Source organism: Gorilla gorilla, chromosome 5, assembly GCF_029281585.2.
Source record: "Gorilla gorilla gorilla isolate KB3781 chromosome 5, NHGRI_mGorGor1-v2.1_pri, whole genome shotgun sequence".
Classification (NCBI taxonomy): domain Eukaryota; kingdom Metazoa; phylum Chordata; class Mammalia; order Primates; family Hominidae; genus Gorilla; species Gorilla gorilla.
The window spans coordinates 94,583,738-94,604,948 of NC_073229.2; the positions used below are offsets into that span (position 1 = coordinate 94,583,738).

Consider the following 21,211-nt stretch of genomic DNA (forward strand, 5'->3'; position numbering starts at 1 on the left):
ACATTGGCTTGATAACTTTTTTATTACAGAAATATGAAGCCATCTTTGTCAATCCCAAATAAGTTAACAAAGAAAAAATACAATCTGGAAATAACCACACAACATTGTTTATTCTGTACCTATGTTTTGTGCAATGTTATACTATAATTACTCTGGAAAAGTATGTGAATTTTTTCTTATTTTTTTCTTTGCCTCTTATCCAGATAGGCTAATTTTATCTTCTTAACTGTACATCATACAGTGATACTTGCTTTCCAAGTCATTAACCAGTTTTATGAATTTTTACTCAGCCTTTTAAAACTATATCATGTACCATTAGTTCAAAGGTATATAATATTCTGGATCATAATAAATGCATTGAGATAATTATTTTTTTCTGTTCACTTCCATGGATAGACAGATTTCTTTCATTAAAGTAAAAATACAATGCAAGGTCTTCAGTTTTTACAACATCATCCTTGTAGTATGGGCAGCAGATGGATGCTTCAAATCAGTAAATTATATGAAAGTCTCCAATTTTATTTGATTTCTAAACTATCTACAATTTCTGATGTACATCTGATTCTAACAAATGATATTAGGGATGATGCTTAAGGGATATGATGGTAAACTGATTTATCAGAAAACTAAGTAAATCATTTTGCAAAATTACCCTAAGAATTTATGGAAGCCCAACACAATTTAACATATTGACCACAGGTAATAACCTCCTATGGCATATCTTTACATTGTTTTAAAAACTAATTGAAAACGTCTTTCATTCTGTTGCTCTCTTATCTCTTACATGTAGATCACCTTGACCTAGTTCCTTTTAGAGCACCAGGCCAGGAAGACATATATTTCTCCTGATGACTTGTTTTGCCTTCTTTATTCTATAGAAAGATCTGTAACTGGTAGTTTTGCTGTCTTTTTCTTACCTCCTAGGCCTTTGAGAGGTTGTGCTAAGTTATTAAAGCTTTTATAAACAGGAAGGTTTTTTTTATTACATACATAATTTTATTATAAACTTAAAATTTTTTTGGAAGATTTTCTGAAATAGAATGTGTGAATGAAACTTTTCTAACAAAGTGTGTTTTTTGAAATATAACTTTTAAATAATATACAGTATTGCTTTTATATGATTTTGTGTTTGGTTTTAATGCTAAATGTTAATCTGTTTATAAAATGTATTACTCTAGTTTTCTAAATCTCTTCTTTTTGTAGTTGTAAGAAGAACCCCTAATTAAATTGTTTTAACTATTTCTTTTTAAGATTTACCAAGATTATCTTCATAAAACTAGCTGTGTTTCTCTCCTGCAAAATGCACAAATAATTCATAGGAGGTTAGCTCAGGTTATTAATGTTGCTTTTTAAGGCCCTAATTAAACAGAGTAGATATTCACATCACCATCGTAGTGAGTTAAATATGTGCTTCCTCTTGCAATGCAGCAATTTTTGCCACAGACTAATAGGAGAAAGGGGCAGCTCATCTCCTAGAGACCATTTACTGGAAGAAGAAATTTTTGGCTCAGAATCAGAAGCCAAGAGGATTAACTGTTGGCTCTGGTTAGTGACTAGAAAAGAAAACAATATGCCTGTAACAGCTGAGGTTGCTGTTCTTTATCTAGCTGCCATGGGCCCTTATATCTAACACTCTTGCTGCTAGAACTTCGCTGTAAAAGCAGCAGCATCTTTACCAGCCTTTCTCTACCTATAAATGAAAGGCCGGAAAAGGAAAGCAAGGAAAGGGGAAGGGGAAGCTTTTTGCTGGTGGTGTGCTGATAAAGGGGTCATGTCTAAGGGTAACATTTCCTACTCTATATTCTTCAACAGGTTTTTCCTGAAGTTTTATTATTGGTGGGTTTTTTTATCCTCCAATCATTGAAAATTTTTTGATTTATAACATTATCTTTTAAATTTTCATTTTTATTTAAAACAATTTTTATGGTCAACCCAATCTATAGACGTTATATCAGTTACTTAAAGTAAGTGGCTTAGGATTTCTTTCTTTGCTTGTTTTTTATTTGAACTGTTTCTTATATTTGAATTTTTTAAGTACAACTTTTATGACAATTCTGAAAAACACATTGTATCAAGTGGAATTTACCACTTACTTGAGACTCCCTTCTTTGCTGGGATATAGACATTTTACTTTTGCAAAGCAAATGGATTTTGCAAGCAAAACCTGCACTCTGCTTATGGCAACATTATTTTTCTTTTCTGTCTTTTCCCTTTTGCCAAACTATCGAACAGTTCAAATGCTTTGGCCTACTTTATCTCAGATATAATTGTGTATGATTTTTCAACAGTCTAACAGAAATATGCTTCTTCCTCTATGGAATACAAATGTTAATACTAACAGAAGTAATTCATATAGTATGTAATTGATGGTGCCTTGAAGCTGGAGGCTGGAGGATTGCTTGAGGCCAGGAGTTTGAGACTAGCCTAAGCAACATAGCAAGACCTCACCTCTACAAAAAATAAAAATTAGCCAAGCATGGTGGCACATGACTGTAGTTCTAGCTTCTAGGGACTTGAATAATAAAAATTACTTTAATAGAGCTTATAGCCTTTTAGTAAAGAGAATTAAGGGAAAGAAACTTATTTTTGAGAAATAGAGGCATCAGGTAGATTTAGTAATTTTTCTTTTTCTACATTTACATGGGAGCTCTTTATTTCTGGGAATAGCATTCATATTTCATTAAGTGTTAACATTGTAAATTTGGTAACCAGTTCTGACATCAGGATTTCCAAATTCAAGCTTGGCTTTCATTTGTTGTTTAGCTACTCTAAATCCCACCATTTTTTATCTTTGATGTTCTTTGAGACTTCCAGAAGTCTAATTATAGCAAGCAATGTCAAACATCTAGCCCTAATTTTTTAATATTCATTTTATTTTTTCATGATTATTCAAATTATTTTTTTTAATTACTTTAGGAGTACTTTTGAACTTATAAACTTGCAAAACCCTTGCTGTTCTATTCCTGTAAGATTTTCCTTTGTAAATATTTAACTTACATTCAAATAGACTCTTATGGCAGTAATAATATAATACTTCTTCCTCCAGCTTTCCTCGCCCTGTGAAGACAACTTGGTTAAATAGAAATGCACCAGCACAAAACAAAGATTCCGTGATTCCTACTCTTGAAAGTGTGGTCTTTGGTATTAACTACACAAAACAGTTATCACCAGATGTAAGAACTGAATATGTTTATAAATCTTTTCCTTATTTTAAAAGAAGTGTTTTTAACAATTTTATCTGTGAATGTTATATTTCTTTTTTAAATTATTTCAGCTCAGCAACTTATAGATCTAATTAAATATAATCTTAAAAATTGTTTGGTTCTAATTGTCTATTATGAAAACTAACATGATACTTCAAAATGTTACCAGATTTAGTGGATAGACATCTTTGACAGCCTGTGCCCTTTAACTTGTTACTGTCACCCCTTGGTCCAACAACTGGTAGAATCATTCCAAAGGAGCCTTTAAAGAACAATTGACAGAGCTGAGACCCAGCGTAGAGTAGCGCAGGCCAGGCGTTGTGGCTCACACCTGTAATCCCAACACTTTGGGAGGCTTAGCCTGGAGGATTGCTTGAGGCCAAGAGTTTGATACCAGCCTAAGCAACATAGCAAGACCCCACCTCTACAAAAAATAATGGTGGCACATGTCTGTAGTCCCAACTGCTAGGGAGCCTGAGGCAGGTGAATCGCTTGAGCACAGAAGGTTGAGGCTGCAGTGAGCTGCAATCACGTCACTTCACTCCAGCGTGGGTGACAAACTGAGACCCTATATCTAAAAAAAAGAAAATTAAAAAAAAAAGAGTGGTACAAGTACAGCTATTATTATAAAAGGGGACATACTGTAAAAGCTGAATGTCTGTCCTTCAGTCTAAATGTTATATAAATACCATGCTATCAAAAATAATAATTTAATCTACTTGTTATAAAAACCCACTGTAACAGAAATTACTAGGGCCACATTTCATGTTTAAATTTATTGTATAAACAACTCTCAAATATTACCACATTTTTTATATGTATTAGAATAAATTTAGTTGACAGATGGTTAAGTATTTTTTCTTTATTTTTCCAAGTTTCACATGTAACATTTTGTATTACTGACACTCTGTATCCTACATCTGTTTTTTGTTTAGGGTTGTAGCTTCATCATTGCAGACTCCTTCCTACATCATGCCTATCGTTTTCATTATACACTTTGTGCCACTTTGCTGCTAGCCTTCAAGGGATTGCACAGCTACTTCATTACAGTAACAGAAGAGATTCCTTCTTGTCAGAAACTAGAACTGGGTATGTTAAAAGTAGCAAGACTTATTCTACAGTTCAAATCATTCTCTTCAGTCTTATATTGCTAGCTATCAGCTTTGCCATAGTTTTTCTATACTAAAACTAGTGTTTGTGTGCTTCACTTCTCTCTCAATTCCATCTTTTTCTACCTTGATAATCACTTTTTGCAATTTAAAAGTGTTTTTCAGAATACTAAAAAATAACTTCTTGGTGCTAAATGTGAAATGAGTCTTTTAAAAATACATGTCAGTAATCTGTTCCTCTTAAAATATAACCCAAAAACATGTTAGAAAGCAAATGTAATTATCTGCAGAATCATAGGAAGGTAAATTAAAGCCATACTTCCAAATATTTTACAGTCTAATCAGATTGTAGGTACTTAGGGCATTTTTGTTTACATTTGATTTTATAATAGTTATCTCAGATCTCAAATTCCTTTTATATTGTTTTAGGGAATAATAACATTACTTAGTATTTTAACATTTTAAAAATCATTGAAATTGTTTTAAAAAATCAAACTTCAGGTTTCATTCCAAAGTAATACCTGTATATATTTGTAGTGCGTAATAAAAAATCATATTGCCTTGATTTTGTATGCCATTTGTAGCTTGCAAAATGCTTTTACATACATTATTTCACAGAAGATAAATTATTGGGATTGGCAAAATAAGTTCTTATTCAGACTTTTTATGTCAGTTTTATTAGCTTTTATTTTCAAATATTGGCTAATAGCTTATAAAAATATTTTTTAATTTCTTTAGAATATATTGTTTTATAATTATGTTTTTTAATAAATCATAAATTGCCTTTCAAAATTTATTGAATCAGTGTTCTTACTTTATTCCTTTGTTCCTCAAGGATTTCAGTCTTTTAACAATATTAGTCCACTCCCTAAAGTAGTCACTGTTCCTGAACATAGTTCTTGGGTTTGAGACTAATCAGACTACTTAAAAAATTGTATTGGATTACAGAGGAATTGCAAGAAAGTATAAGAATTTCTACCCCACATAAATTCAGCTGTAAGAAAATGCTGGCTATTGTGCCACTATCAGCAACTACTCAAGTGCATTTAATTAATTAATTAAGTCCACTATTCAGTCAGTTCAACTCACACTTTCTTGACTAGACACAGATATCACTAAATTGACTGTTTAGAATTCTTGATTCAGTAATCCTAATGGTTTCATAGATACACAAGCAATAGGAAAATGTGTTTATTCTTTTTTGACCATGTATTCATTCTCAAAACAAAAATGGTAGTGTGGAAAAGCCAATCTTCTGATCATTTTTCTCTGAAACAGTCTCTATTTTCCTTGCTACTTTATGTTCTTAGAATTCCTGTTTCCCTTAGGAAAATTCTATAGAAGGCTACTACCTCAAATGTAAATTTTTAAAAATCTTCTCTTTTGAAAATGAATCATTTACAGAATAGAGCTAATTTAGGCTATCACTTATCCTCAATTAATGGAAAGTTATGTTTCAAATATCTTTATTGGTGGTTTGGAAATCAAAAACAAATTTTAGTTAGTTTGAATGACCAGACCACAAAACTATTATACTACCATATTAATGAAGGACAGTATCATGTGCCTGAAAAACAGTGTGATGAAAAGTAGTGATGTAAAGCTTAAAATCCATGTGTAATGTCATTTCTACAAAAAAAAACAAAAACATGTGTTAATAGCTTTGATGTGGAATACTACAGTAGTTTCAAGGAGGCATTATCTTATGTTCAAGAGTGCACATTTGGAACCATTTCTGTCACTTACTTACTTTGAGCCTACAAACACAAAGTGGTTTCCATTCACATGGCAAGAAGATTGAAGGGAATCAGATGTGGTACATGTGTCAGGAAGCAAAGGTGAGATTATCCAAAAGAAAAAGAGTGTAAAGGATCTCTAGGAACAATACTTCTTAACAGTGTACTTCCCTTGGGCTTTTAATGAGCACCTCCTGTGTCAGTTACTGTGCTAGGTGCTGAGGAAAGAATAGGTCCCTGCCTTTAAAGAACTTTGACTTCTCCTGTTCCCTCTCCTCTCACAGCAACAGTATTAAGAAATCAGCTCAGCATTGGGATGGGAAGGAGAAATTCACCCAGCAAAATGGGGCTTCTTGGGGTTTTAATATATGAGATGGGCTTATAAAGTACCTGTATAAGGAAGATATCCATCTGCATATAATATTAAAGTAGATTTAACATGTAATATTTACAAAGAAAAACATATGAACCACATTTTAACTTAGAAAAAAATCCTCTCTAAAAGGTAGTATGTTTATTGGTAAAATTTATAATTAGTAATTAAATAAAAACATTTCTCCTTTTAAAGGCAAATATTTATTTCAAATAGCTTAGACCAGCAGTCCCCAACCTTTTTGGCACCAGGGACCAGTTTCTTGGAAGACAGTTTTTCCACGGATTGGGGGAAGGGATTGTTTTGGGATGAAACTATTCCACCTCAGATCATGAGGCATTAGTTAGATTCTCATAAGGAGCATGCAACCTAGATCCCTCACATGCACAGTTCGCAATAGCGTTCACGCTCCTATGAGAATCTAATGCCGCTGCTGATCCCACAGGAGGCAGAGCTCAGGAAGCAGTGCTTGCTCGCCTGCCGCTCACCTCCTGCTGTGCAGTCCAGTTCCTAACAGGCCACAGACAAGTACCAGTCCACAGTCTGGGTGTTGCGGTTAGACAGTGTTAGCAATTACTATTAATCAGTCTAGCTTCAGCATGATCATGTATTCATAAGATTTTCAACTTTTTCTCTGGTGAGGATGGCTTTTACGTCATGTATATTACTTTGGGCTTCTAGATGTAATATAGAAAGTATCGTAATAAAAGTGCCCTTATATTTAATTTCAGAAGTTAATTACAGAATGAATGTCAACTTTATTCCAAATTATTGGCTTAAAATATTTTATCAGAAAATAAAATTCTAAAGCAAACCCAGACTTCAATTTTAAATAAGTATATGATAGAAATAAAATTACTAGTACCTTACACATAGACTTACTTAAAATATATTTCTCGAATGAATGAATGAAATAGCACAATACAGTTTTCATTGTTACTTGAAAAAGTATAGGCATCAACATAAAACTTAACAGTTTCCTAGGGATTTTTAAAATCAATTTTAAATTCATCTTCAGTAAATATTGGTAATATATTGTGGTGTTCTTAAACTTTACGGTTTTTATTTTCCTTTCTCTTTATTGTGAATTTTAGTTTATTCTTGAATGCATCTTGTAAGAAAACATCTAAAAATACTATTAACTTAAAAATAAAAGTATTTGTTACATATTCTAAACTATCAATGTCTTTTATTTTTATTCTAGCAAAATAAAATTGTGAACACTAATATATTTCTATAATGTACTATTGACCAAACACCACTATATTCACCAGTTTTAATAAGTGGATACAGAGTAGTTCTTGATTAAAGAATATTTCCTTCTATTACTTACCACTTTCATTGAGTTTTCAAATAAGCATATATTTAAACTTCTTAAACTTGACTATGCTTTGAAAACTTTTCTAAAATATGTTCCCTCTTTTAAAATAACACCTTGAGTTCCTTTCTGCTTTTTTGCCTTTCTCTTTTCTCCTAGATGAATGATGTACATTTTCTGATGACATATAATTAAATATTGGTTTGGTGCAAGGAGCTCTTACTGAACATGAGAGTCAGGAGTTCTGGAATTAGGTTTGGGCAAGTCACATAGCCTATATGAACCCCAATATCTACACTTGTAACAGCAGGGAGTTAACTCTGAGATCCCTGCCAACCTAAAATTCTGAGTCTAATTAATTAAGACATATTGGATTATGAAATGTTGAGTGGCACATATATTTAAATTAAAAAACCAAAGAAATATATACTTGAATGTACATCATTTGTAATTTTGATAAGCTAATTAACTGCACTATCAGATCAACACTAAGTCTATTATTAACAAGTCGGAAAATTCTAGTAAGTTTTGTTGTGAAAGGAGTGTAGTAACTAGTGCTGTGTGCAATCCTTATGACTAGCCAAGGCCAACATGCAGCTCCTATATGAGCGTCTTCTCAGAAGAAAACAGCTACGAACACAGAAAGACAACCATCTAGGTACGTTTACAAATAGCTTAATGATCCCTTTTAATTAATTAGTATGAAATTTTGCTTTAAATTAGCATCAGATTTCATAAATATATATTTAATAATGTAGTGTGTTTCCACCATTCTGAAGAACTTACCTTTAAAATCAATTTGGTTTGTAGATAAATTTTGGTTAATTTCCTAATTAATTTGTAATATTGAAGTTTTTACTTAAATCTGGAAATGGTAAATGCAAAACTCTGGCTTTTTTCATATGTTTTTTAAAGTTTCTATGAAGAGCACTTTTTCAAAACCATGATTATTACTACAATTTGTTGGTTTAATGACATCGCCTTAAATTTGCTCAGTTATTTTATCTTTGGCTAGGCCTAGTGATAATGAAATGTGATTTTAAAACTAAACCAGGCCAGGTGCGGTGACTCACGCCTGTAATCCCAGCACTTTGGGAGGCCAAGGTGGGCAGATCACCTGAGGTCAGAAGTTGGAGACTAGCCTGACCAACATAATGAAACCACGTCTCTACTAAAAATACAGAATTAGCCGGGTGTGGTGGCGCATGTCTGTAATCCCAGCTACTCCGAGGCTGAGGCAGGAGAATTGCTTAAACCTGGGCAGTGGAGATTGCAGTGAGCTGAGATCGTGCCATTGCACTCCAGCCTAGGCAACAAAAGTGAAACTCTGCCTCAAAAAAAACTAAACCTAGTTTTCTGCACTGCAGAAATAGAGAAGAGATGGGAGGCTGAGGCAGGAGAATTGCTTGAACCCAGAAGGTGAAGGTTGCAGTGAGCCAAGATCGTGCCACTGCACTACAGCCTGGGCAAGACAGTCAGACTCCCATCTCAAAAAAAAAAAAAAAAAAAGCTTTAAAAAAAGAAATAGAGAAGAGAAGTATCCTATCAGGATCTGGGTTGTGTTGTTTGTTTGTTTGTTTGTTTTAGTCAATTTGCATTTATTTTTTGTTATTCTACATTTAAAAAGCAAAATAACATCAAATCACCACTCTCTGGATATGTTATACATGGTAAAGGAAATGTTCTGATCTCATTATTTTATTATACATTTTCATATATATGTTAGACTTTTCTTGAATAGCAATAATTTATTATCTATGAGTATATTAAAAGTTTTCACTTTGCGTTCAGTAAACCATCACAATTTTTAAAAAAATTATGAAAAGCTGTAGGAATCAAAAAGTGAAATAAAATAAGTATTTATGTCCCAATTTTCAGAGGTATGAAATGAAGGAAGTTAAAAAGCCAAAATCTATCTCAACATTTCTCAGGTGAAAACTAACTCAGAAATATTTGAGTTGTGTTAATTTTCACTAAGACTGTTAAGGGAAACTGATTTTCTTGTCAGGAAGGAAAAAGAAGAGTTGAAAATTTATTGTCATTCTTTCTGGAACATAGTATTATATTCTCATATAAAGTTACTGTAAAATTAAAGAATTCATAGTATGAAACTGTGGCCATTTATGACATTTTAGTATTTTTTAGCAATTAAAATATACTTCTAATTTAAGCTATTTTATTGCCAGCCTATCAGTTTACATGTGAGCATTCTAAATAATTTTACAGAATGCAGTTTAATGTAATAAGATCTATTTTTAAAAAATGGGCCAGATCTTGGATGAGTAGAAAAATACTTAATTTTCAAAACTAAAACATAATGAAGTTAGTTAACACTTTTGTTGAGATATCTTTTATCCTTAAACCTAACATTGTATTGCCATTGTCTGAGCTGTGTTATAAATATTTGTTAAATGAATGGATAGATGTAGAAAATAAATATTAGATACATGTACCCTTTGACCTAGCATCCCCACTTCTGTTCACCTGTATCATAGAAATAACATACTAGGTAGTATGTAAAGATACAGGTGCAAGCATGTTTATTGCAGTATTGTTCTTAGTGGCAAAACAGTATAAACAAAGATCAATGCCCATTATTTGGGCAAAGAGTGGAATACAGAATATATCATGATGCACCCACATCAAGGAATACTGTGTAGTCATCTTAAAAAATGCTTTAGTGCTAGGTACCAGAATACTGTGGGGTAATGCTGAGAGAAAAAAAGCAAGATGCAAAAAATTGTGCAAAATACAATCCTATTTTTATAAAACAGTGACTCCAAAACTCATATGTGTATATGTATATTTGAAAAATATGGAAGGATATGCTCTAGACTGTAACCTTGGATTAGTAATAAGAACCAAGCCCCCCCCCAAAAATATATGATAATCATCACATTTATACATTTCTATAAAACTGTATAAATGGATATACAGTATACCCTTGAATAACGCCGGAACTGGGGCACTGACCCCTGTACAGTTAAAAATATACCTGTAACTTTTGACTCCTCCAGTACTTACCAACTAATGGCCTACTATTCACTGAAAGCCTTACAGATAACATAAACAGTTGATTAATACATAAAAAGACTGGTATCTACGTGTTTTTATGCAATCATGACATATTCATCTTTCTTAATTTTTTCAATATTTCTAGGCTACATAGTTTGCAAGTTTCATATTCTTTCCAAAATATTTATTGAAAAATACTTGTGTATAAGTGCACCTGCGTAGATCAAACCTATGTTGCTCAAGGGTCTGTTATATATGTCACTTTAAAAAGAAAAAATAATTAAAATAGAATTTTAAACTCCCTTAAAAATCTAAGTGATTTTGAAATTATTTTCAGTACTAAGATTTTAGAGTTAAATTATGCTTTTAAACATTCTTTAAGATATTGTTTGCATTGAAGTAGCTCTCAGTAGCTATAATGCAAACATACCCATTTATGCAGTTAGGTTCTTCTATGTAAACATTAGAAAAATGTGTCACAACTCTCAAAACCTTATTTTCAAATTTTTAAAAATCAGAGGTAGAATATGTAATTACTAAGACTAACTTTACTGATTTTTTTTCTATCACAGGAAAAGATCATGAGTAATGTGAAAACAGATGTTGGCCTATGGGAGTGGTGGTTTTAATGCAGAGTCTGTTGCTGGTTTTTTAGTTTTGGAAAACCCAATATTAGAAGCTACTGGTTTATCTAACAGTGAAATGATTTGTGAAATCATTGCAAATTTCTTTAGTTACCAACAAGTTGGCCAAATTAGTGATCTATTTTTTGGTATATATCAATATCTAAATACAATTTTACTTGCATATTTTGTGAGTTATGAAATACATGTGTTCCATTGATTTTTAGTTAACAACAGAGTATTTGTTGTTTATGTTACCGGGAGGGGTACAGCGTCCTTGATTCTTGTTGAAGGAAGAATTCAGCCAAGAGACACGCAGCAAGGGTTAAGCAGCAGAATTTATTTAAAGAGACAGTAGTATACTCTGAAAGATAAAGCAGAGCAAGCTTCTGGAGAGAGTGAGCTAGCAGCAGCCAGTGCTGGGGAACTCTATGAAGAATACATGATTATTCATGAAAGGGCATGAGGAGATGTCACTTGCAATCATGTTTTAGGTGATCCCCTTGGTCATACATGCTCTGTAGTTGTACATGCTAGTACACATGTTGCTTGTCTCATTAGCATTTAAAATCTCCACCTAGGGATGTGTTTTTTACTATTATAATGAGCAAAAGACCACTCTAGGGTGAGTTATTGGAGGAGTGCACATGCTTCAGGGTCGCAGGAGCCCAACCACAAGGCCAGGTATAACCCAATATAGCCGTTGTCCTTTTTGCTGTCAGTGGGCGGCATCTCCAGGACTTCTTTGCCCAGAGGCTCCCTTGTCTGCTCATATCTGGCCGTCTCCCCACTCTAACAATTATACTGTGGTTGTGTTTTTACCACATAATTGCGATTGCTTTTTTAAACAAATTTAAATGTTTATCATTTTTATCATGTAGTAAACATTCAGTCTGTCTTACAAATTAGTCAGCTGATGAGTGAATTCAGGGATGTTATAGAATGTGTTCTTGCCTTTGTGTGAGAAAGATCAATTAAACTCTTTCACAACAAGATTATGGGAATTTTGTATGATTATAACTATGCTGTTACAGTTCTTTTAAAAGACCTGTTTGATTTCTACTTAAAAATTAAGTGTATGTAAAGATATTTCAGACCTTAGTGTAATTCCTCCCTGCCAAAAATAAATAATTTATAAATCTTTATATTTTGTTAGTTTCTGTTTTTCCTGGTAAATATTATCATTTTAATTGTAAATTTGTGCACCTCTTTATAGATGATTATAGCATACATTAAGTAAATCAGAATTGTATGCAAATATCTGCCTCAGTTTAAGAACATTTTATAGAAAAATAAATGCATTAGGAACTAACTATTAAAGGATCTTGACATTCATTTTTATTAAATAGCCTACATACCAGGTATGTTTTAAATGTCTCAGTGATAAAAATTAATTTTACTTGAGCATTTTAGGAATAGCTTTTGTAAAACACAAGAAAGCAAGGCATATGTATATATAACACAAAATACTAAACTGTACTGGAAATTATAAAATATGAAATATAGTAAAATCTAATTATATAGTTGGTCTTTTCTGTGACACAGTTGTGCAAGTTACTTTATGTATATAGTTAATATTTCCTTGACAGTGTTAACTCTTGTGAAAAATAAAAAATGATATTTATCAGAATGTAGAATTTAATAATCACATTACCTATGTAATTAATATGTTTATGAAAATGTTACCTTGAAATTTAATTCATTGAATACAGTCCAGATCATTCTTAATTTTCAGGTTTTTATGGGAATTTTATTTATATAAATTAAATATCTAACATTGGAATATTTCCTCTACTCTTTACTCCTTCCAGAGGAAATGGATGTAGAAGCTCGACTTACTGAACTATGTGAAGAAGTTAAGGTACTTGGATTTTTTAAATTCACATCATCAAGTTATTTGAGTGGTTTCTGTTTCCTATTCTAAATATTTTGTCTATGAAAACTTAAAGTATTTATAGTTCCTAAAATGCAAAGATAAAATAGTTGATCATGGTAGAACCACAACTTAGTTGGTCAAAATTTATTTGGCTTCAGCATGAAGTTAACTTACCTTTTAAAAAATATATTATTATTCATATAAATGAAATAGCAAAGATAATTAACTGATCAAACTGTACATTTTCTTCTGTTCACTCACTCAATTTCTGGACACATTTTTAAAACATCACTTAAACTTGTAAAATGATACTGTTTAAAAATGAAAAATTTGTTTTATTTCAGTAGATCAGTTTGCTTCTCAGATCATTTTTTCAGTTCACTCTTGCAATTAAATTAAATATATTTGCCTTTCTTTTTCTGAGAAACTAAATGCTTTAACTATTTAAATGCATGTTTCACTATGCATTCACTCTTGGTCAGCTACATTAATGGAAGAAATCAGAGGTGTGAATCAAACAAAAATATGTATTTGGTTTGGATATACTTTTGGATATAAATTTGAATGAAGACTAGACCTGTTCAAAAAGGTATTCTCCTTAGAAAATTGTACATATGCAGGATACATCAGTTTTGTATACTGTCCTAGAGGTTTTCTCTGCAGTTCAAGTAAGATATTTTCTTTAAATTAAAAAGTCACTAATGTGCTTATGATAATTGCTCAAAAGAACATTAAACATTTAAAAATAATCTTAAGATGTGTGCAGTTAATATGAAATCATCTGCAGTGTTTCACTGAGCTATTAAAGAAAATTTGAATAAATATACATATGATACTCCTGTAGATAATCACTAAAAGATAATCACATTTTACTCCAGTCAATCATTTTAATGAGTCCAAACCAAAATCCCACTGGAAATTTAAGCTTGTTTTTAAAATCATTTCAAGAAATGTAAAGATGGCTAAGAAAAACTTTTTTAAAAATAATGTAATTTTTAAATAATACAAATGTAGAAAGACTTGCTCAACTGGATACTAAAATATATGTAAAATAATAAAAATGAAAGGAAATAAGGTAGGATTTCTCTAAAAGAATAAAAAGACAAGTCAGAGGAATTAAACAGCCCTAAAATAGTCACTATTATGTTTAGTAACTAAGTATATGATAAAATATCAGTAACATCAGGGTCTATAAATATTGTGGTAAAGTTAATGTCATGCCATGCTATAGCAGCAGTTCTAAGTGGACTGAAGACTTAAGTGTCCAAAGAAATTAGGAAGAAACAAATTACATATATATGTAAATATAAACAATCTGATCTTGGGATATGAAATGAGTCCCTCAGACAATTTTTAAAAAGATAAGTTTTTCAAAGACCAATAAAAACCTAAGGGACAAAATAAGACATTGATGATTTGAAATTTCTTTGTAACAAAATATACTATAAATTTGAAAGCAAAGGATAGACTGGAAGAGAATATTTGCAATATTTAAAACAGGCTAATGGTCAGTGCTCACTATATATAACATGCTCTCATGTATCAATTTTAAAACAACACCCTTGTAGGAAAAAAAACAAAAAAAAAGGATACAATGAGGCAGTATACAAATAACAAATTCTTAGCAGAATAATTTAGCTCCTGAAATGATACTCATTCTTACTGGAAACCAGGGGAATGCAGATTCTAATAGGTTATTTTTTTGCCTATGAAATTTGCAAGAATGAAAGTGACTACTGAGCTTCATTTTTTGTAAGAGTGTAGTGAAACTAGTATCTGCATACCCTGTTGGTGATGGTATAAATTGGCACAGTGTTTTTTAACATTAGTGCATCAATGTATTTTTAAAACACTTATATATTGCACAAGTATCAGATCTGCACAGCAGTTTTTATTTGATAATCTGTTCTATAAAAATACTCATAAATGTACACAAATATAAGGAATTACATCATTAATTATTATCAATTCCCATGTAGCCATTTAAAAGCATTAGGTGGATCTCTATGAAATTGTCATGAATTATTTAATTCAGAAAATATTTATTAATCCATGATGCTAGATACTGTTTGCATGCTGAAAACTCTTCAAGATATATTAATTGAAAAAAATAAAAATATGAATAATATGATTTCATATAGTATGTTAAAACTGAAAAGCTGTTTGTGTATTTTATTGTGTTTATGTGATTACATATGAAATATTTGAAAGGATATATCTATTCCAAGCTTTTAACAATAATACAGAAAAAAAGTGGCGTGACGAATAAGGTTTGTAAAGAGGAATTTTCTTTATATGCGTCTATATTAAATGTTTAAAAATAACATATGTATCCATGTATTGCTAATAAATTTTTTAGATATACATATTTAAATTTCAGTATGTAAATGGATGTCATAAACTTTAACATCAACAAACTATAGCATATTATAATGCGTCTTGAGACATGGTGAGATACAAATTCTCATACCTTGTATATCTTTTTGAGGGATTAGTTTGGCAGTATGTATCCACAGCCAGAAAAAATATCTCTTCTTAGTGTATACCAAAAGCTAAACAGAGTTCATGTGAAGATTCATAATATTGTAAAAATGTTTAATAAATGCCCAATGGTAGAATAGTTAAACAAATTATGGGATACTTGTAATCTAAGTTATACAGCCTTAAAAATGATGTTTTTGGCTGGGTGCGGTGACTCACGCCTGTAATCCCAGCACTTTGGGAAGCTGAGGCGGGCGGATCACCTCAGGTCAAGAGTTGGAGACCAGTCTGGCCAACATGGCGAAACCACATCTCTACTAAAAATACAAAAATTAGCCGGGCATGGTGGCGGGCACCTGCAATCCCAGCTACTTGGGAGGCTGAGGCAGGGAGAATTGCTTGAACCCGGGAGGCAGAGGTTACAGTGAGCCAAGGTCACGCCATTGCACTCCAGCCTGGGCAACAGAGTGAGACTCTGTCTCAAAAAAAAAAAGAAAAAGATGTTTTAAACAAGTGTTTGATGAAGTAGGAAAATGTTCATACTGTATTATGTTCAGTGAAAATTGTATGAAACTATATATTATTTTAGTTTTTGCTTTATGTATATAATTGAAAAAAACTTGAAGCCGGTACACTAAAATGAACTTTTTTCATCTTTTTTTGTTTTCCCATATTTTCTAAGTAAAGCAGCATTTTGCAATCAAACAAGATCAGTGAATGTTATGGGAAAATATATATATAAGATAATGTGATTTGAAAAAAACACAAATATAGCCAGACACAGTGGCACACACCTGTAGTCCCAGCTACTCAGGAGACTGAGGTGGGAGTACTGCCTGAGTCCAGGAATTGAGATTGTATTCATACCTTTGAATAGCCACTGCACTCCAGCCTGGGCCAAGTAATGAGACCTTGTCTCAAGTTTAAAAAAAGAAAAGAAAAATACACAAATGTAAAGTCTTATTCCTACATTTATATATACAAGAGATCTTGCCAAACTTAATTCTAATTTCCTTTTTTAATATAAAAAAGAGTTGTATTATTATTTATTTTGGTATTTATTACATGAGATTTATGAAAACCAGAGAAATAATTTATCTGTGCTTCAAGGATGCTTTTCCAACAATGAGAGTACTAAAGTTTTCTCTTTCAGAACTGCGGTATCATAATCCCTATGGAATAAAATTAATAAGTACTAGGAATCTAGATAACCTTGCTTTCGGGAAGAATAAAAAGAGAGTTGTGTACTTTATTTATTTATTTATTAGCCTGGGTTAAAGGCCAGAGAATTGTTTCTAGTTTTGTATAGACTATGCTAAGTAAAGTGTTTCATATCTTATACAGTGCTATTTAATTACTCTCAAATACTTACCCAACTCTTCTTTTTCTAAACTCCATTAAAACCCTCCTTGGGGACAATAATAATGCAAATTTCAGCTTATGTCAGCTTATATTTTAAAGTCCATATTCTTAAAAGAGACATGAAAAACTTGTTAGCTTCTTTTCTGCTACATTTATAAAACCATCTCTTGGGAAAAAAACACAGCAGGAAACTCATCATATGTTGATGAATCTTTATTCATTATATCTTGACTGTTAGCTTCCATTCCAGCTTCTGGTATTTATAAACCTTTTCCATAAATTATGGGAGCTCTTTTTCATAAAAATGTAAACATTTTCCACAAATTCTGTAAACATGTAAATGTTTGTTGTGAATTCTGGAAGGTTTTTTTCTTATCTGAGGACTGTAACTTCTCATTCACTCATTTATTCACTTAGTAACTATTGAATTACTACTATGTACCAGTAACTAGAGTCACAAAAGCAAATAGGACATGATCGTAATTCCTCCCCTTCTTACTAATTTTGTTTAATTTTTGTTTAGCGTCTTCTCTGAGTTAGGCAAGGTAAATGAAAGTGTGATTTGAGTTGGGGAAGAAAAGCCTGCTGAATTGCAGTATTTAAAAAGAAATAAAAATAAACTGAGAGTAACAGTATCATATATGATAAGCAGCCTTTAGGGATACACACACACATACACATACACAGAAATATATTTTATTTTATTTTTTATTTTTATTATACTTTAAGTTATGGGATACATGTTCAGAACGTGCAGATTTGTTACATAGGTATACACGTGCCATGGTGGTTTGCTGCACCCATCAACCTGTCGTCTACATTAGGTATTTTTTGTAATGCTATCCTTCCCCTAGCCCCTCACCCCCCAACAGGCCCTGGTGTGTGATGTTCCCCGTCCTGTGTCCATGTGTTCTCATTGTTCAACTCCCACTTATGAGTGAGAACATGCGGTGTTTGGTTTTCTGTTCCTGTGTTAGTTTGCTGAGAATGATGGTTTCCAGCTTCATCCATGTCCCTGCAAAGGACATGAACTTGTCCTTTTTTATGGCTGCATAGTATTCCATGGTGTATATGTGCCACATTTTCTTTACCCAGTCTATTGTTGATGGGCATTTGGGTTGGTTCCAAGTCTTTGCTGTTGTGAATAGTGCTGCAATAAACATACGTATGCATGTATCTTTATAGTAGCATGATTTATAATCCTTTGGGTGTAAACCCAGTAATGGAATTGCTGGGTCAAGTGGTATTTCTGGTTCTAGATCCTTAAGGAATTGCCACACTGTCTTCCACAATGGTTGAACTAATTTACACTCCCACCAGTAGTGTAAAAGTGTTCTATTTCTGCACATCCTCTCCAGCATTGGTTGTTTCCTGACTTTTTAATGATCGCCATTCTAACTGGCATGAGGTGGTATCTCATTGTGGTTTTGATTTACATTTCTCTAGTGACCAGTGATGATAAGCTTTTTTTCATATGTTTGTTGGCCGCATAAATGTCTTCTTTTGAGAAGTGTCTGTTCATATCCTTCGTCCACTTTTCAATGGGGTTGTTTTTTTCTGGTAAATTTGTTTAAGTTCCTTGTAGATTCTGGATATTAGCCCTTTGTCAAATGGATAGATTGCAAAAATTTTCTCCCATTCTGTAGGTTGCCTGTTCACTCTGATGAGAGTTTCTTCTGCTGTGCAGAAGCTCTTTAGTTTAATTAGATCCCATTTGTCAATTTTGGCTTTTGTTCCCATTGCTTTTGGTGTTTTAGTCATGAAGTCTTTGCCCATCATGCCTGTGTCCTGAATGGCATTGCCTAGGTTTTCTTGTAGAGTTTGTATGGTTTTAGTTCTTACATCTAAGTCTTTAATCCATCCTGAGTTAATTTTGTATAAGGTGTAAGGAAGGGGTCCAGTTTCAGTTTTCTGCATATGGCTAGCCAGTTTTCCCAACACCATTTATTAAATAGGGAATCCTTTCCCCATTTTTTTTTTTTTTTTTTTTTTGGTCAGATTTGTCAAAGATCAGATGGTTGTAGGTGTGTGGTGATATTTCTGAGGCCTCTGTTCTGTTCCATTGGTCTGTGTATCTGTTTTGGTACCAGTACTATGCTGTTTTGGTTACCGTAGCCTTGTAGTGTAGTTTGAAGTCTGGTAGCGTTATGCCTCCAGCTTTGTTCTTTTTGCTTAGGATTGTCTTGGCTATACGGGCTCTTTTTTGGCTCCATATGAAATTTAAAGTAGTTTTTTCTAATTCTATGAAGAAAGTCAATAGTATCTTGATGGGGGTAGCATTGAATCTATAAATTACTTTGGGCAGAATAGATAGAATATTGATTCTTCCTATCCATGAGCATGGAATGTTTTTCCATTTGTTTGTGTCCTCTCTTATTTCCTTGAGCAGTGGTTTGTATTTCTCCTTGAAGAGGTCCTTCACATCCCTTGCAATTTGGATTCCTAGGTTTTTTATTCTCTGCGTAGCAATTGTGAATGGGAATTCACTCATGATTTGGCTCTCTGTCTATTATTGGTGTATAGGAATGCTTGTGATATTTCCACATTGATTTTGTATCCTGAGACTTTGCTGAAGTTGCTTATCAGCTTAAGGAGATTTTGGGCTGAGACAATGGGGTTTTCTAAATAGACAATCATGTCATCTGCAAACAGGGACAATTTGACTTCCTCTCTTCCTATTTGAATACCTTTTATTTCTTTCTCTTGCCAGATTGCCCTGGCCAGTACTTCCAATACTATGTTGAATAGGAGGGGTGAGAGAGGGCATCCTTGTCTTGTGCCAGTTTTCAAAGGGAATGCTTCCAGCTTTTGCCCATTCAGTATGATATTGGCTGTGGGTTTGTCATAAATAGCTCTTATTATTTTGAGATACGTTCCATCAATACCTACTTTATTGAGAGCTCTTAACATGAAGGGATGTTAAATTTTGTCAAAGGCCTTTTCTGCATCTATTGAGATAATCATGTGGTTTATGGATTACATTTATTGATTTGCATATGTTGAACCAGCCTTGCATCTCAGGGATGAAGCCAACTTGATCGTGGTGGATAATCTTTTTGATGTGCTGCTGGATTAGGTTTGCCAGTATTTTATTGAGGATTTTCTCATCGATGTTCATCAGAGATATTGGCTTGAAATTTTCTTTTTTTGTTATGTCTCTGCCAGGTTTTGGTATCAGGATGATGCTGGCCTCATACAATGAGTTAGGCAGGAGTCCCTGCTTTTCCATTGTTTGGAATAGTTTCAGAAGGAATGTTACTAGCCCCTCTTTGTACCTCTAGTAGAATTCGGCTGTGAATCTGTCTGGTCCTGGGCTTTTTTTGGTTGGTAGGCTATAAATTACTGCCTCAATTTCAGACCTTGTTATTGGCCTATTCAGGGATTCGATATCTTCCTGGTTTGCTCTTGGGAGTCTGTATGTTTCCAGGAATTTATCCATTTCTTCCAAATTTTCTAGTTTGTTTGTGTAGAGGTGTTTATAGTATTCTCTGATGGTAGCTTGTATTTCTGTGGGGTCAGTGGTGATATCCCCTTTATCATTTTTTATTGTGTCTATTTGATTCTTCTCTCTTTTCTTCTTTATTAGTCTCTCTAGTGGTCTACCTATTTTGTTAATCTTTTCAAAAAAACCAGCTCCTGGATTCATTGATTTTCTTTAAAGGTTTTTCGTGTCTCTGTCTCCTTCAGTTCCAGTCTGATTTTAGTTATTTCTTGTCTTCTGCTAGCTTTTGAATTTGTTTGTTCTTGCTTCTATAATTCTTTTAATTGTGATGTTACAGTGTCGATTTTAGATCTTTTCAGCTTTCTGATGTGGGCATTTAGTGCTGTAAATTTCCCTGTTAACACTGCTTTAGCTGTGTCCCAGAGATTCTGGTACATTGTCTCTTTGTTCTCATTGGTTTCAAAGAACTTCTTTATTTCTGCCTTAATTTCGTTGTTTACCCAGTAGTTATTCAGGGGCAGGTTGTTCAGTTTCCACGTAGTTCTGCAGCTTTGAGTGAGTTTCTTAATCCTGAGTTCTAATTTGATTGCACTGTGTTCTGAGAGACTGTTTATTATGATTTCCATTCTTCTGCATTTGCTGAGGAGTGTTTACTTCCAATTATGTAATCAAT

At 32.8% G+C, this 21,211-nt stretch overlaps 1 protein-coding gene across 14 annotated transcripts in view; it reads left to right on the forward strand.

Annotated features, from left to right (window-relative positions):
• The window catches only part of FAM135A (family with sequence similarity 135 member A), a 143,890-nt gene that overhangs the window by 60,309 nt on the left and 62,370 nt on the right, over positions 1–21,211 (forward strand). For 10 of the 14 annotated variants that reach the window (XM_031012461.3, XM_031012456.3, XM_031012459.3 and 7 more), the window contains 4 exons: positions 3,047–3,173; positions 4,139–4,292; positions 8,320–8,397; positions 13,189–13,238. In XM_031012461.3, the coding sequence (XP_030868321.1) occupies positions 3,047–3,173; positions 4,139–4,292; positions 8,320–8,397; positions 13,189–13,238 (409 nt within the window). The remainder of the gene's footprint in view (positions 1–3,046; positions 3,174–4,138; positions 4,293–8,319; positions 8,398–13,188; positions 13,239–21,211) is intronic. The other 4 variants (XM_031012457.3, XM_055391418.2, XM_031012462.3 and 1 more) reach the window with 1 other exon arrangement.